Source organism: Heptranchias perlo, chromosome 18, assembly GCF_035084215.1.
Source record: "Heptranchias perlo isolate sHepPer1 chromosome 18, sHepPer1.hap1, whole genome shotgun sequence".
Classification (NCBI taxonomy): Eukaryota; Metazoa; Chordata; class Chondrichthyes; order Hexanchiformes; family Hexanchidae; genus Heptranchias; species Heptranchias perlo.
In genome coordinates, this window is record NC_090342.1 from 44,423,716 (window position 1) to 44,441,105 (window position 17,390).

Below are 17,390 nucleotides of genomic sequence, written 5' to 3' on the forward strand. Positions count from 1 at the left end.
AAGAGTTTCTACAGGTATTTAAAAAGGAAAAGAGTAATTAAAGTGAGCGTTGGTCCTCTAGAGAGTGAGAGTGTCTGGGGAATTAATAATAGAGAATAAGGAAATGGCAGATGAATTGAACAGATATTTTGCATCCGTCTTCACTGTAGAGGATACAAATAACATGCCAGAAATAATTGTGAATCGAGGTGAAAGGGAGGGAGGAACTTAAAACATTTACAATCACCAGGGAAAGGGTTCTGAAAAAAATCAGAACTAACAGCTGACAAGTCCCCAGGTCCTGATGGACCGAAAGAAGTGGCTGCAGAGATAGTAGATGCATTGGTATTAATTTTCCAAAATTCCCGAGAATCTGGAAGGGTCCCATTAGATTGGTAAAAAGCAAATGTAACTCCTCTATTCAAGAAAGGAGGGAGACAGAAAGCAGGAAACTACAGGCCCAGTAAGCTTAAATCTGTCATAGGGAAAATGCTAGAATCTATTATAAAGGGGATTATAGCAGGGCACTTAGAAAATCTCAATGCAATCAGGTAGAGTCAACACAGCTTTGTGAAAGGGAAATCATGTTTGACTAATTTATTAGAGTTTTTTGAGGAAGTAACAAGCAACGTGGATAAAGGGGATCCTGTGGATGTGGTGTACTTGGATTTCCAAAAGGCTTTTGATGAGGTGCCACATCAAAGGCTACTACACAAAATAAGAGCTCATGGTGTAGGGGTGATGTATTAGCATGGATAAAGGATTGGTTAGCTAACAGGAAACAGCGAGTAAGCATAAACGGGTCACTTTCAGGTTGGCAAGATGTAACGAGTGGAGTGCCACAGGGATCAGTGTTTGGGCCTCAACTATTTACAATCTATATCAATGACTTGGATGAAGAGACCGAATGTACGGTTGCTAAATTTGCTGATGACACAAAGGTAAGTAGGAAAGTAAGTTGTGAAGAGGACATAAGGAGTCTGCAAAGGGATATAGATAGGTTAAGTGAGTGGGCAAAAATTTGGCAGATGGAGTATAATGTGGGAAAATGTGAACTTGTCCACTTTGGCAGGAGGAAGAGAAAAGCAGTATATTATTTGAATAGAGAGAGATTGCAGAACTCTGAGGTACAGAGGGATCTGGGTGTCCTAGTACACAAATCACAAAAAGTTAGTATGCAGGTACAGCAAGTGATTAGGAAGGCAAATGGAATGTTGTCATTTATTGAATGGGTAATGGAATATAAAAATAGAAATGTTCTGCTACAGTTGTACAGGCATTGGTGAGACCACATCTAGAATACTGTTTTGGTCTCCTTATTTAAGAAAGGACATAATTGCTTTGGAGGCGATTCAGAGAAGGTTCACTCAACTGATTCTTGGGATGAGGGGGTTATCTTACGGTAAAGCTCTTGAAAGATAGGACAAATTGGGCCTGTATACACTGGAGTTTAGAAGAATGAGAGATGATCTTTTTGAAACATATAAGATCCTGAGGGGACTAGAAGGGGTAGATACTGAGAGGATGTTTCCCCTTGTGGGAGAGACTAGAACTAAGGGCCACAGTTTAAAAATAAGGGGTCTCCCATTTAAAACGGAGATGAGCAGTAATTTTTTCTCTCAGAGGGTTGTGAATCTGTGGAACTCCCTTCCCCAGAGAGCGATGGAAACAGGGTCATTGAATATTTTTAAGGCTGAGTTAGATAGATTCCTGATTAACAAGGGAGTCAAAGGTTACAGTAGGTGGACGGGAAAGTAGGGTTGAGGTCGCAATCAGATCATCCATGATCTTATCAAATGGCAGAGCAGGCTCGAGGGGCCGAATGGCCTACTCCTGCTCTTAATTCGTATGTTCGTAATTCTATCCCTAAACCCCCGTGTTTCTCTACCTCCCTCTCCTCCTTAAAACCTATTTCTTTGATCAAGTTTTTGGTCACCCTTCCTAATCTCTCCTTCCTGACTTGGTGTCCATTTTCCATGGACCCCATTTTCAAATCAAATTGTGGCTGCATTGGCGACAATTAAAGCCGGCGGGATGACAGTTAAAGAACCAAATGTACCTCATTGAGGTACTTCAGGTACTTTATTTCTGACATAGTAGATCGTTAAACCGATTTTAAACTTACCTGGGCGGCTTTCCCACGGCTTCCGATTCATGCTAAAGTCAGGCGTGAAGGGCCGGATCAGTCAAAAATAAATAAACTAAATAAAAACCGTTGCACAAAGTTAAAAAACAAAATAAATCTACCTTTCCACTGATGTCGATCTCCACCTCTCCCCCCACCCCCCGCAATCTTTCCCTCCCCCGATCTGCAGCGCCTCCCACTCTCTGTGCCAGCACGGGATGACGTCTCTCTCTCTTTCTCCACCCCCCCCCCCCCCCGCCCCCTCGGCATTGCAGCTCCTGTCGGCAGCCAGCTTGTCAATCAGGCTGGCTGCCAGGCTCGAAACCCGGAAACAACTTTAATCGCCATCAATTACATAGCGATTGCGTCGGAAAAGCTATTTTTAAAAAAATTTGTGTTTGCCACGTGTACATTCACCCCCCCGCCCCACCTACTGCCATCCAGTCATCATTTTAAAATTGAGCCCTATGACTCTGAAGTGCCTTGGGACTTTTTTCTGGATTAAAGGCGCCATATAAATGCAATTGCTGTTGAAAACTATGAATCAGTGGCCTTGGTTATTGTAATGATTACAAGAGTAATTTTGAACTGGAACAATTCCATCTAAATGTAAATATGGTGTGAAATTCCTGAATAAAGTTACAAATACTTAGATTAGAAATTAAAATGTCAGTGGTGAGGATTCAACTGTTGACAATGTCCAAAGAAATGTTGTTTTAAGTCCCGATTTCACTCCCCCTGAAACCAGGGCTCCCTCCAACTGTGTCAGCCGAGGTTTCCATCGCACAGTAAACAAAGTGACATGGGGTAAAGGAAATTCAGACCATCCTTGACCAATTAAGGTCGAGCGAGGTGTGAGGGACGCACTGTACTCTGGTGCATTGACAGAGGTTGGGAGATAAGGTGGCTGTCAGATTTACGGTTAAGCTCTTGAAATCCAGCTCTCTTCGAAATAGCAAATCAGAATCCGCACTCCACCCTAATAAATCTTGTTTTTAGTACTAAATAAAAACATCGTGGCTGGTAAGTGGCCAGAAGAAAAATCGTAAATTACAGTCAAACGCAGCAGAGATTATCAGTGAAGTGACAGCCATGTACAAACCCCTGGCTGATGTGGAATGCCACATCTGTCATTGAGGACTTTTGGCAGTCACGAAGGGAGGTAGTTTTTATTTTAGAAAGAATAGTAAAATGACCCAGGCGTTCTGACCTATCCTGACATCTTACAAGAAGAACATTTCAATGTATAAAACACCATGTACATTCTATGATTAAAGACGTTCAGTCTGGACTGGGCCACTGAAATCAAATTACATGCATGTTTTCTGCCAGCTTCTGAGACATTAAAATTATGGGCTGCAAAATCATGTTAATAATACAGCCAATTTCTATCCAATTAAACAGCAAAGTACAGAACTGTGGAAAATAGTTCAGATACAACTGCGTGAAGGACTTACTTGTTACAGTCGAAGTAAATCCCACCTCTAAAAGAAAGTATTTGATATTAATTCTCCGTTGTGCAACATTTTGATAGACATATTTTTTAAAAGCAAAATTAAATAATTTTGCTGTATCAGTAACTTAATTGCAAGCCTGCCTCATATGTTTGGAAAAAAATGACTAACAATTAAAACTCCTGTATCTTTCTTTCAATGATATGCTTGTCAATTTTATAAATTAAAAACCAGCGAACCAAGGACCATTGTGTATAGGTTTATAGGCGAGCAAGCTTGCCTGTAAATAGATAAGTGCAACAGAATGTTAACAACATTTTTTTTTAAATGCAGCAATCATGAGGATGAAACAATTATGAAAACCCAAGCAGAACAATGTCATTCTGGTGTTGTTACAGATTTCTGCACGTGCTATGATCCTACAAAAATTATGTGCAATATTTTAATGTGATTCTTTTGCGCACAAACAAAAGATTTTAAGAAAAAGGAACGGTCAGTGAGCCGGTCCCTTGTTGATATATTGCGACATCTTGAGCAAAATTATTTAATTCCTGCTGTGATTTCATCTTTTGTCTTTAGAACTGATTGTGTAACCTTGTTGTCGTCCAATGTGCACTGCGGGGAAAAAGGAAGTTCCAATTTTTTTCTTTTCCAAATCTACCCCTAAATTTATTTGAGGAGGAAACAACAAAATTTACTTGATCGAAGGGAATGTTGAATCATATAGCGAAAACTGAAGAATACAAGCCCAAGGAAGTCATTATAAAACTGCATGGGGCTCAGGTTTTCACATCTTCAGTACTGGTCATCGAAATAGAAGGGAAGACAATCAAGCATTGGGAACTGTGCAGGAAAGAGCCGCAGGGTTGATCCCTAGTGTTAAAAGTCTGAGTAACATCGGAGAAACACGGGCTTTTCAGCCTTGAAAGGAGGTATCGATGTGGTGACCTTATAGAGGCATCCAAGATAGTTAAGGGTATAGAAAGGGCATGACCACCTGGAAAGTAACTAAATTAAATTGAGCGAGTAGGACAAGGGGACATAGGTGCAAACTAGTGAAAGACAAATTTAGGACTGGGTCAGAAAGTTCTTCACACAAAGAGTGATCGATATGTGGAGGCAAAAACTCCGGCATCACATGAAAACATTGAATGTTACATTGATGGACTGAAGGACATTCTGGATGGATGAACTAAAATGAGTCAAGTGGCTTTCCTCATTCATAAATATCTTCTGACCTGAGGATTGAAAAGAGACCTACATTTTATATTATACACATGGTTCTTCTATTATTCGCTGCCACTAGATCTAAATCAGTATGCTTCCCACTGCAGTCTCTGGTCTCAAATGGCACCATCTGGTGTCATTTCTTAAGATTACAAGGTGATTATGGATTCTGCCCAGCTCAGCTCAGCTCATCCATGAACAAAAGACTGCAGCGCCACATCTAATGGCCACTTGAATGACCCCAAAGTTTTCGCTTTAAGTGTCCCACTGCAAGTCCCTTCCAAGTGTTAACCACTTTCTGAGTGATGAAATTCCCCACGTTGATCTAAATTTTCCTTTCAACAGTTTGAACCTGTACCCACTCGTCCTACTTCCATGGCTTACCTTGAAGTGGTGCTCTGGATTTACCGTTTCTGGAATGTTTAGTACGAAGCAGCAACCATGTCAGCATTGACAATAGGTTATACAGGTGGTGTAAGGAAAGGGGAATAAAGGGAAACGGGGACATGGGATTAGGACTACTGCTCATGTGGAGGATGAACACCAACGTGGATTGGTTGGGCTGTATGGCCTGTTTCCGTGTTGTTATTTTTGTATAGGTCCCCTCGCAGTCACTTCCTTTCAAGGCTGCATGTTTCTCAGTCAACTCATATTTATTCTTTATCCGCCATTCAGATTGTTTCGATTTACAACAACTTGCATTTATATAGCGCCCTTAACGTAGTAAAACGTCCCACGGCTTCGCAGGAGCGTTATCAAACAAAGTTTCACAGCGAGCCACATAAGGAGATATTAGGACAGGTGACCAAAAACTTGGTCAAAGAGGTAGGTTTTAAGGAGCATCTTAAAGGAGGAGAGAGAGGTAGGGAGGTGGAGAGGTTTAGGGAGGGAATTCCAGAGCTTAGAGCCGAGGCGGCAGAAAGCACGGCCACCAATGCTACAGCGATTAAAATCGGAGATGCGCAAGAGGCCAGAATTGAAGGAGAGCGGAGATCTCGGGGATTAAACACCTCATGACATCAACCCCATTCACTGCTAGGTATTTCCAGCACTTTCAATGGCAATGACCTAAACAGTCTTGACCTAACTTCCAGTGAAGATTCCATGGTAACCTTACTTACAAATACTGTTGCGCCTGTCTCTTCTGAAAGTTCAAGCTGGAAAGTATGTCTTCCATCCTTACTGGCACTTGGAGACTTGGTTACTTGGAACTTTGTGAGCACCACCGTGTCCTGTAGAGACATTAGGAGAGAAAGTCGAATTTATTACAAATTAATGAGGGGAGAGAATTCAAATATTTCAAACTATGTTCTTAATTTAGGTTTAAACAATTAGAATGATATGAACCGGTTTTCATATCATGAATATTTTTGGAGGAATACTTTGAATTGGGTCCGAGGAGTTCCATTTTCGACAGAAAAACTTTTGAAACGTTAATGACTGTTCCACTGTTACACAATTCAATCTTTCACTTTTCTCACTCCGCCTGCCTCTCACCCGATGAAAGCGGTCACTTGAAAATCGACCCCAACCTGTCTAAAACTGACCCATTCTGCCCCCTGGTAAAAGTGGCTAAACTGATGATTTGATACCAAGCAGTACAGACTATCAATCCAAATAAACGGCAGGTGGGAGATTGAGGCTGGCAGATAATCAGCTCAAACACAGATTCCTTCCCAAAACTGCACCATTTAACTTGGCAAAATCAGGCAGGGAAGCGAGGCAGCTGGAAGTCAGGGCCCTGCACGTTTAGGACACTTCAGTATAGCTCGGAGACAAACCTTAACTCAGATGTCAATGGAACTTATTTTAAACACAATGTAACAAAGAGTGAAAATGTCAGAGATACTTTCCTTCACACAATTAAATACGAAACAGACATTTAATACAACATGGGTATTGTCGATAAAATTAACATATAAAACACAAAAAGAACATTCTTCTCCATAGCCACCGTGCTCTCTCACCCACGCGTTGAGCTACCTAATTATTAAATGTCTCCAGGCAATGTTTACTAGCAGCGAGAAAGAACTGACAGATGCAAGGCTGCAAATTCTAGTATTCTGGCAGAAATTTCTTTGCTGGTATATGATTTTTTTTTAAACCATTGTTTCATGTACCACAACCATCTAATAAAGGTGAGCTGACACCGGCATTCATTGAAACCTTGTTCAGAGCCTGTGACTTTCAGACACCTTTTGGGTACTTTTACTGTATGGGAATGCACCCAGCGCAGAGATGAAGTTCTACCTCCATCTTCAGTGAAGCCTAGTTACCTATAGTTACAATATAAACACCTAAAGACTGGTAAAGCAGTTCTCACCAAATATATTTTCCTCAACAGCCTATTTTTGAAGAACAATTCAGTAGACAATTAGGTTTTGTTACTATAGGAAAATAAACACTGAGGGAATGAAGGATTGCAGACATAGATCGCCGAGGTAGATGATCTATTTTAATAGTGATTCACACAAAGAAGGACCGGCCTCCTCTTGAAATCGGGCAAACGTCGGGGCAAGTTTAGTGCACAGCTGTGAGGCCATTGATAATGAAGAGTGACAAGTTTTACATCAGCGATGGAATGTATGCAAACTAATCACCTAAGAAAATGCAGGTTAAATATTGAGTACCCTGAAGTAGTTTTTAAATTCCATGTTCTTGCTCTAATTGTCTCCTGCAGCACTAATCACTCCCTTCCATCTCACCCAAATGGTCATTCTCCATGTGTGAGCCTAAACAGTGGGGGGTCAGCAGGCTATTTCTCCGTGAAGAACATCACGGCCGAGCACAATCCTGTCCTCGCCCAATTTCCACACGCACACATGCAAGGAATGCCAGCCGGGGTGGGAACCCTGGCTGATTTTTCCCTCCGTAGCCCAAATCACTGAGACCAGCTGTAGCATTCCCAACCGTTGCCCTAGCTGAGATCAGCTAACTCCCATAAGGCCCTAATCTCTGCGTGTGATCAAATGGCTTATAACTGTAACAGCTAACAGTCAACCGAATCCCATGTATTGGCTTTTGTCAGAAATATTATACACTGTGTAAGATGATGTGCATACTAAAACATTAATGATTGTAAGAGAATCGCTTCAAGTCTAAAGATCGCCACCCACAGTGAATTATTGGCATGCTGCACAATCAGAATATATTACAAGTTTGTAATTTTCAGAAACTGCAGACTGATAAATTATTGGGATACTCTATGTCGGTCTAGCTATTAAAGGGTACGGTAGCTTCGTGGTTATGTTACTGGACTAGTAATCCAGAGGCCTGGACTAATAATCTGGAGTCACGAGTTCAAATCCCGCCACGGCGGCTGGAGAATTTAAATTCAATTAAATTAATTAAAAAATCTGGAATAAAAAAAAAACTGTTATCAGTAATGGTGGCCATGAAGCTACCGGATTGTCGCAAAAACCCATTGGGTTCACTTATGTCCTTTAGGGAAGGAAACCTGCCGTCCTTACCTGGTCTGGCCTATATGTGACTCCAGACCCACAGCAATGTGGTTGATTCTTAACTGCCCTCTAAAATGCCCTAGCAAGTCACTCAGTTGTACAATCCCGCTACAAAAAGACATAATAAGAATAAAACCAGACGGACCACCCGGCATCGGACCAGCCAGCAGCGGACACATCAAAGGCAAACCAAGACGCGGTCGAACCTGCAAAAGTCCTCCTCACTAACATCTGGGGACTTGTGCCAAAATTGGGAGAGCTGTCCCACAGACTAGTCAAGCAACAGCCTGACATAGCCATACTCACAGAATCATACCTTTCAGCCAACGTCACAGACTCTTCCATCATCATCCCTGGGTATGTCCTGTCCCACCGCAGGACAGACCCACCAGAGATGGCGATACAGTCAGGAGGGAGTGGCCCTGGGAGTCCTCAACATTGACTCCGGACCCCATGAAATCTCATGGCATCAGGTCAAACATGGGCAAGGAAACCTCCTGCAGATTACCACCTACCGCCCTCTCTCAGCTGATGAATCAGTACTTCACCACTTGGAGGAAGCACTGAGGGTAGCAATGGCACAGAATGTACTCTGGGTGGGGGACTTCAATGTCCATCAAGAGTGGCTCGGTAGCACCACTATTGACTGAGCTGGCTGAGTCCTGAAGGACATAGCTGCCAGACTGGGCCTGCAGCACGTGGTGCGAGAATCAAAACAAGGAAAAAACCTACATGACCTCGTCCTCACCAATCTACCTGTCGCAGATGCATCCATCCATGACAGTATTGGTAGGAATGACCACCGCACAGTCCTCGTGGAGACGAAATCCTGTCTTCACACAGAGGACGCCATCCAACGTGTTGTGTGGCACTATCACCGTGCTAAATGGGATAGATTCAGAACAGATCTAGCAGCTCAAAACTGGGCATCCATGAGGTGCTGTGGGCCATCAGCAGCAGCAGCAGAACTGTATTCCAGCACAATCTGTGACCTCATGGCTCCGCATATTCCTCACTCTACCATTACCAACAAGCCAGGGCATCAACCCTGATTCAATGAGGAGTGTAGAAGAGCAAGCCAGGAGCAGCTCCAGGCGTACCTAAAAATGAGGTGCCAACCTGGTGAAGCTACAACACAGGACTACATGCATGTTAAAAAGTGGAAGCAACATGCTATAGACAGAGCTAAGCGATTCCACAACCAACGGATCAGATCAAAGTTCTGAAATCCTGCCACATCCAGTCGTGAATGGTGGTGGACAATTAAACAACTAATGGGAGCGGGCGGCTCTGTAAACGTCCCCATCCTCAATGATGGTGGAGTCCAGCACGTGAGTGCAAAAGACAAGGCTGAAGCGTTTGCAACCATCTTCAGCCAGAAGTGCCGAGTGGATGATCCATCTCGGCCTCCTCCCGATATCCCCACCATCACAGAAACCAGACTTCAGCCAATTTGATTCACTCCATGGGATATCAAAAAACGGCTGAATGCACTGGATACAGCAAAGGCTATGGGCCCCGACAACATCTCAGCTCTTGTGCTGAAGACTTGTGCTCCAGAACTTGCCACGCCTCCAGCCAAATGTTCCAGTACAGCTACAACACTGGCATCTACCCGACAATGTGGAAAATTGTCCAGATATGTCCTGTCCACAAAAAGCAGGACAAATCCAATCCGGCCAATTACCGCCCCATCAGTCTACCCTCAATCATCAGCAAAGTGATGGAAGGTGTTGTCGACAGTGCTATCAAGCGGCACTTACTCACCAATAACCTGCTCACCGATGCTCAGTTTGGGTTCCGCCAGGACCACTCGGCTCCAGACCCCATTATAGCCTTGGTCCAAAAATGAACAAAAGAGCAGAATTCCAGAGGTGAGGTGAGAGTGACTGCCCTTGACATCAAGGCAGCATTTGACTAAGTGTGGCACCAAGGAGCCCTAGTAAAACTGAAGTCAATGGGAATTAGGGGGAAAACTCTGCAGTGGCTGGAGTCATACCCAGCACAAAAGATGGTAGTGGTTGCTGAGGCCAATCATCTCAGCCCCAGGACATTGCTGCAGGAGTTCCTCAGGGCAGTGTCCTAGGCCCAACCATCTTCAGCTGCTTCATCAATCACTTTCCCTCCATTATAAAGTGAGAAATGGGGATGTTCGCTGATGATTGCACAGTGTTCAGTTCCATTCGCAACTCCTCAGATAATGAACCAGTCCGTGCCTGCATGCAGCAAGACCTGGATAACATCCAGGCTTGGGCTGATAAATGGCAAGTAACATTCGCGGCAGACAAGTGCCAGGCAATGACCATCTCCAACAAGAGAGAGTCTAACCACCTCCCCTTGACATTCAATGGCATTACCATCACCGAATCCCCAACCAGCATCATCCTGGGGGTCACCATTGACCAAAAACTTAACTGGACCAGCCACATAAATGCTGTGGCTACAACAGCAGGTCAGAGGCTGGGTATTCTGCGGCGAGTGACTCACCTCCTGACTTCCCAAAGCCTTTCCACCATCCACAAGGTACAAGTCAGGAGTGTGATGGAATACTCTCCACTTGCCTGGATGAGTGCAGCTCCAACAACACTCAAGAAGCTCGATACCATCCAGGACAAAGCAGCCCCATCCACCACCCGAAACATTCACTCCCTTCGCCACCGGTACACAATGACTGCAATGTGTACCATCCACAGGATGCACTGCAGCATATCGCCAAGGCTTCTTCGACAGCACCTCCCAAACCCGCGACCTCTACCACCTAGGAGGACAAGGGCAGCAGGCACATGGGAACACCACCACCTACACATTCCCCTCCATGTCACACACCTTCCCGACTTGGAAATATATCGCCGTTCCTTCATCGTCGCTGGGTCAATATCCTAGAACTCCCTTCCTAACAGCACTGTGGGAGAACCTTCACCGTACGGACTGCAGTGGTTCAAGGCGGCGGCTCAACACCACCTTCTCGAGGGCAATTAGGGATGGGCAATAAATGCTGGCTCACCAGCGACACCCACATCCCATGAACGAATAAAAAAAAATTATTCCACAAAATAAGAGAAGTAAGAAACTTCTGTGAAATGAAGTGCTTTAGCTCTCCAATGGGAGAATTAAGTTCCATATTGAGCAGCTGGACACAAAAGTTTGGTTTATGTAACAAATGTGCAACTGACTTATCAAAACAGTTAATTTCCTCGTTGTTCCTCTTGTTTGGGTGTTAAAAGGCGCTTGTAACAGATGGACACATGTAGGAGATTGTACTCAACTTTTTTTTTAAAAACTCATTCTCAGGATGTGGGCATCACTGGCACTGGCGGCATTTATCGGCCATCCCTAGTTGCCCCAAGAAGATGGTGGTGGGCCGCCTTCTTGAAGTAATCGAGTGGCTTGTTTGGCCACTTCAGAGGGCAATTAGGAGTCAACCACGCTGGTGTGAGACTGGAGACACATCTCGGCCAGACCAGGTAAGGACTGCAGGTTTCCTTACCGAAAGGACATTCGTGAACCAATTGGGTTTTTATAACAATCAGACAGCTTCATGGTCACTTCTAGTGGTCCCAGGTTTTTATTTCCCGAGTTTTTTGTAAGCTGAATTCGAATTCTCAAACTGTCATGGTGGGATATGAACTTGCGTTCTTTGGATTATTAGTCCAGGCCTACGAGTCTCGTAACATAACCATTACACTATTGTATCCCATTACAACCATGGGTCTCAATGATGGAACATTGTGTTATATATCTTGGATACAAAAATACCCTCCCAGTGACTCACACACATTTATTGCCTAAGGATAAGTTTTTATCAATAGTGCCTACTTGAAGGTTTCAATAGCAATCTAACGGCCCAAGGATCTTAGAGTGACAAAAACCATGTATAATAATTTTTAAAATATAGCCTCCACCACTTACACCATCCACATTTAAAGTGGGCAAATAGCACAAACCATTTTCCATCAACTGTCAATTACAAAGGCACCTCTTACAACATATTAACCATGCCGGCTATTTCGGGCAGTCGTAGCTATTGAATAAGCAGATCGCACCTCGTTAAGGTGCAGTTACCATGGATACTTATTCGCCAGTGAGTAATGTCGGATTACAGCTTGCAATACTCAGTGCCAAACATGACTGGAAAGAAGAAAACCTACGAGCCTCAGCATGAAAATCCACCTCCTAAATAAATGGATGAGCCGCACAAGACGAGCAAACAGTTATAGAATCATACAGCACAGAAGGCAGCCATTCAGCCCATCGTACCTGCACTGGCTTGTTGAAACAGCTATCCAATTAGTCTCATTCCCCTGCTTTTTCCTCATATCCCTGCAAATTTTTCCTTTGCAAGCATTTATCCAATTCCCTTTTGAATGTTACTATCGAATTTGCTTCCACTATCCTTTCAGGCAGTGCATTCCAGATCATAACAACTCGCTGCATAAAGAAATTACTCCTCATTTCTCCTCTGGTTTTTTGGCCAATTATCTTAAAAAGTCTAGTTTAGTTTGTTAGCATTCTGACTGCGAAATTGATGTCCAGTGCTACCCCTTTAAACTGCCCACCTCATATAGTGGGCAAATCATGTTAACACCAGCCATTTGTGGTTTCAGGCATTATCAAAAATACTTCTACAGCCCAAGAGGTTATTGAATGGTTTACCCTCAGCTCAAAACCTCCAATTAGTATTTGAATAATATAATTTATCACAAGTGAGTACACCATTAAGTTCAAAAGACAAAAAAAACATCAGCAAGCTGATACTGAGAGGGACAGAGGCCAAAAGAAAATGCTGATTCTGTGCAGCCCAACTCCTCAGTCACCAGTGGGGATGGGCTCCAGAACCCGAACTGTAACAAAAGTTCAAAGCATGCACTCTGAGCTCCCATTAATGGTGGGCCATCATTCCAAAATATCTCAGGCATCCTTATTTAACCAGTTTGCCACAGGCCCTGTATTTTCTAACAAGTTACAAAAGCCTGTGCTTTGTTACTTGCTCACAACATTCACTGAAGGCTATAAATCACTGACACCAATCAGGAACAATAACAGTTTGTTTTTCATGTGGCACCTCTTCAGCCAGCCATGAAGTGCCCCAGATATAAATACAACCTTGGAAACACTCAGCAGGTCAGGCAGCATCTGCGAAGAGAACAGAGGAGTTAACGTTCCATCAAAACTCATGTGTTGACAAAGGAGTCACACCTAAAACGTTAACTGCCCTGTTCTCTCTGCAGATGCTGCCTGACCACCTGCTGAGTGTCTCCAGCACTTTTGTTTCTGTTTAAGTTTGCAGCATCTTTAATTTTTTTGCTTTTTGTTCATGTCAATTCCCTAACTGAATTACAGCAAGGGTTTCTGCTCAGTTTTTGGGCAATATTGTATGTTGTGCAGGTAAAATTACACTCTGGTTTGTATGCAGTGTGCTTAGCTTATAGGAGTGGTCTTTGACACTGGCACCCGAGGAATATCTCCGTAAAGCCTTAACATGTGATAACGCCTATCTTACACTTGTTCTATGCAGTCTCTTGAATCTTTCTCTGTCCCAGTTCACCTTTCCTCCTCCTGAAAAATGTACACAACTTCACCCAGTTCCCTCAGATGACTCCTCTTGTCCTTCTAACTGCTACCCTGTCGCCCTTTAGAAGTTATGAAAGCTGCTATAAACTCTCAAATTATCCACTACCTCCAGTCCTCTTCCAGTTCAATCTTTGAACCACTACATTCTTGACCTCCTCCAAAATCCTTCATTGAGACATCCAAAATTTTGATTCAATTCTTTATGTCCACTTCTTACTTTTGATGGCTTCAACCTTAATCCTTCTTTATCGGTCGACATTCTCGGCCTCACTGTCTCCTCTGATCTCAAATCGAACTCTTACATGTCCTCCATTGTTAAAACAACCCCCAATTTCCCCTTCTGCTGCCAAACAAGAACATTTCCTTTTCCCCTCAGGGTTTTCAAATCTAAGCCTGGTGTCACTTTACCACCATTCCCTGATTTAATCATCTCTTTTGCTCTTTGTCCTGCAATATGGACCTTGACCACTCCTCTTCGTTTCTCAACAAAAAAAGGACATAATCCGAATAGCTAAGATTAAGCCCAAGTTCGGTTTCTGAAGAATTTACAATACTGTAGAAGGCAGTTATGAAAAAAGGGTTTCGAAGTCAAGTCAGAAAATAGTGACTTAACAGTGCAATTCTTTTCCTATCCGAACAGATTTCTTCTTGTGGGAGACTGTCTGACACAATGGATTTGAGCACTGTCCTCTCATCTGGGGTTTAATTTAAACACAAAAGTCTCTCTCTGCAGGCGACAGTGTTCTCATGTTATTCTGCAAGCTCATTTAACATTGTAAAATTTATCTTTGTTGCATTTACCTGCAGGGGCCCCATCATTCCGACAGCCTGCTATGCTCCTAAAAATTCGGCAGAGAACATGAGCAATGACAGGTTACAGGGGTACTCTCTGTTCAGTGTGGGAATGGTCAAATTGGTGAGGGAGGTAGATTACTAACCGGTTAAAATGAAGGGATCTGTGATTTACTTTCAGAATCAGATACCTCAATGAATGAATCTCACTCTTAATGATTGAGACTTGACAGGTCAGTTGGCGACTCATTGTAAGGAACGAAGGCCTGTTTGATATTGTCACAGTGCAATAATAAACTCCATCTCTAATCACTATGACTTCTCACCTTACATAAAATGTACAGCTCAGAAACAGGCTATTCCTGGTCCATGCCGGTGTTGCTGCTCCACACGAGCCTCCTCCCATCCCTCTTTATCTAATCCTATCAGCATAACCTTCTCCCTCATGTGTTTATCCAGCTTCCCCTTAAATGCGTCGATGTTATTCACCTCAATTACTCCTTGTGATAGCAAGTTCCACATTCTAACCACTCTCTAGGGAAAGAAGTTTCTCCTGAATTCCCTACTGGATTTATTAGTTGTAAACAATTTTACAACACCAAGTTATAGTCCAGCAATTTTATTTTAAATTCACAAGCTTTCGGAGGCTTGTTTATTAGTGACTATCTTATATTTATGGCTCCTAGTTTTGGTCCCCTCGACAAGTGAAACATCTTCTCTACGTCGACCCTATCAAACCCTTTCATTATCTTAAAGATCTTTATCAGGTCACCCCTCAGCCTTGTCTTTTCTAGAGAAAAGAGCCCCAGCCTGTTCTATCTTGCTTGAAAGATGTAACCTCTCAGGTGACATATTATTTAATTAAATACTTTACCCCTTGGTTAAGAGCAAGTTCACAGTCCTCCACCAGCTTTCCAAAAATAAAGGTGTTGATGGTTCCTTGGTTGGACATTGACTGCTGTGCAGTCGACTCTAAGAAAAGCAGAAAATTAAAGCTGCATTATGTTACAGCAGAGAGGTTAAATTCCCATTATCTACAAAACACATATTTACAGCCATATTTTTACTAATTATGAATCTAACAACCTTTAGAAAACTTGGATGTAAATATCCAAGAAATATTTAACAAAATTTCTGCAAAAGCATGCGCACCATCCAAGTGGGAAACCTTGGGAGCATCCACTCTATATAAAATTGCAGCCATTTACTGTGCTTAATACATTAACTATGTTGATAACAGTGCTTTGACCTCAATGCACATCAATTGGGACTTATCAGAGGGATGGATAAACACATTGGAACCCATCAGAGTGATCAATAGCAAGCTGTAACAACCTAAATGGCATCAATGCTGTGTGTCTGGGGTGGGGGGAGGGAAAGGGCAATCCTTGATCAAGTGAAGGAAGGAGGTGCATTTATATAGCCACTTTCACATCCTCACAGCGCATCCCATCCAATCAATTCATTTTGAAGTGCAGTCACTTATTCTATAAACAAGAAAGATCGGGCCTACAAAAACTAGATTGGAGAATGAGAAACAGAAGAGACCAGAATCAAAGCTGAGCTGCATGGTACAACCACCCCCCAATTAGCTCAGAATAGGAAAAAACAGGCAGCTTTGATCTGTCACCAAGGTTTCAAAGCTTTGTAAAATTCCCAATCAACCAATTATAAAATACATGGGATATAATGGCTTGGAGGATCAGTGCTGTAACACAGTTGCCTTGTCTCCAACCCACGCTCCTTAGGAGAACAGGGTCCGGCTGGCTGCTGGAAGCAGTGGAATTACCCTTTAATTACCTGTATATGGACCATGCTTACTACCACGTGATGCTAAACATAAAGCAAAAATAAAAATGTTCTGCGATCATGCTATTCCATGCCTCACTTTAATGAGTACTTACTTATGGGGCTGTAAAGGTTAAGTTTTTCACTCAGAAGGTTGAGAATCTTTGGAATTCTCTACCCCAGAGGGCTGTGGATGTTCAGTCATTGAGTATATTCAAGACTGAAATCTCTAGATTTTTGGACACTAAGAGAATCAAGGGATAGGGGTATAGGGCAGGAAAGTGGAGTTGAGGTAGAAGATCAGCCATGATCATACTGAATGGTGGAACAGGCTCGAGGGGCCAAACGGCCTACCCCTGCTCCTATTTCTTATGTTCTTATGTTAAATTATGAGGACAGGTTGCATAGGCCAGGCTTGTATTCCCTTGAATACAGAAGATTACGCGGTGATCTAATTGAAGTGTTTAAGATGATTAAAGGAGGTGATAGGGTTGATAGAAAGGAACTATTTCTTCTGGTGGGTGAGTGAGTCCAGAACAAAAGAGCATAACCTTAAAATTAGAGCTAGGCCGTTCATGGGTGATGTTTGGAAGCACTTCACACAAAGGGTAGTGGAAATCAGGAACTCTCTCCCCCATAAAGCTGTTGAGGCTGGTAGTCAATTGAAAATTTCAAAACTGAGATTGATAGATTTTTGTTAGGCAAGGGTATTAAGGGATATGGAACCAAGCCAGGTAGATGAAGTTAAGATACAGGCCAGCCATAATCAAATTGAATGGCACAACAGACTCAAGGGGCTAAATGGCCTACTCCTGTTCTATGTTCTTACTTCAATCAATGTAGTAATGTTCCTTAAAATACATGAATACTTACAGTTCTAATTATGAAGGGAGTTTGTTAAATCTTAATTCGTTGCCAATTTAAGCATACTGGCACTTTGAATAAATCTAAGTATGTTAAAAGCTCACATAAAAATTGGCTGATTTGTAACCA

General features: G+C 42.8%; 1 protein-coding gene across 2 annotated transcripts in view; it reads right to left on the reverse strand.

The window, feature by feature from the left end:
• pot1 (protection of telomeres 1 homolog) overlaps window positions 1–17,390 on the reverse strand; it is a 268,786-nt gene that overhangs the window by 199,532 nt on the left and 51,864 nt on the right. For both annotated transcript variants that reach the window (XM_067999826.1, XM_067999825.1), the window contains exons 4-5: window positions 15,484–15,581; window positions 5,907–6,017 (exon numbers count right to left, since the gene is read on the reverse strand). In XM_067999826.1, coding sequence (XP_067855927.1) covers window positions 5,907–6,017; window positions 15,484–15,581 — 209 coding nt within the window. The remainder of the gene's footprint in view (window positions 1–5,906; window positions 6,018–15,483; window positions 15,582–17,390) is intronic.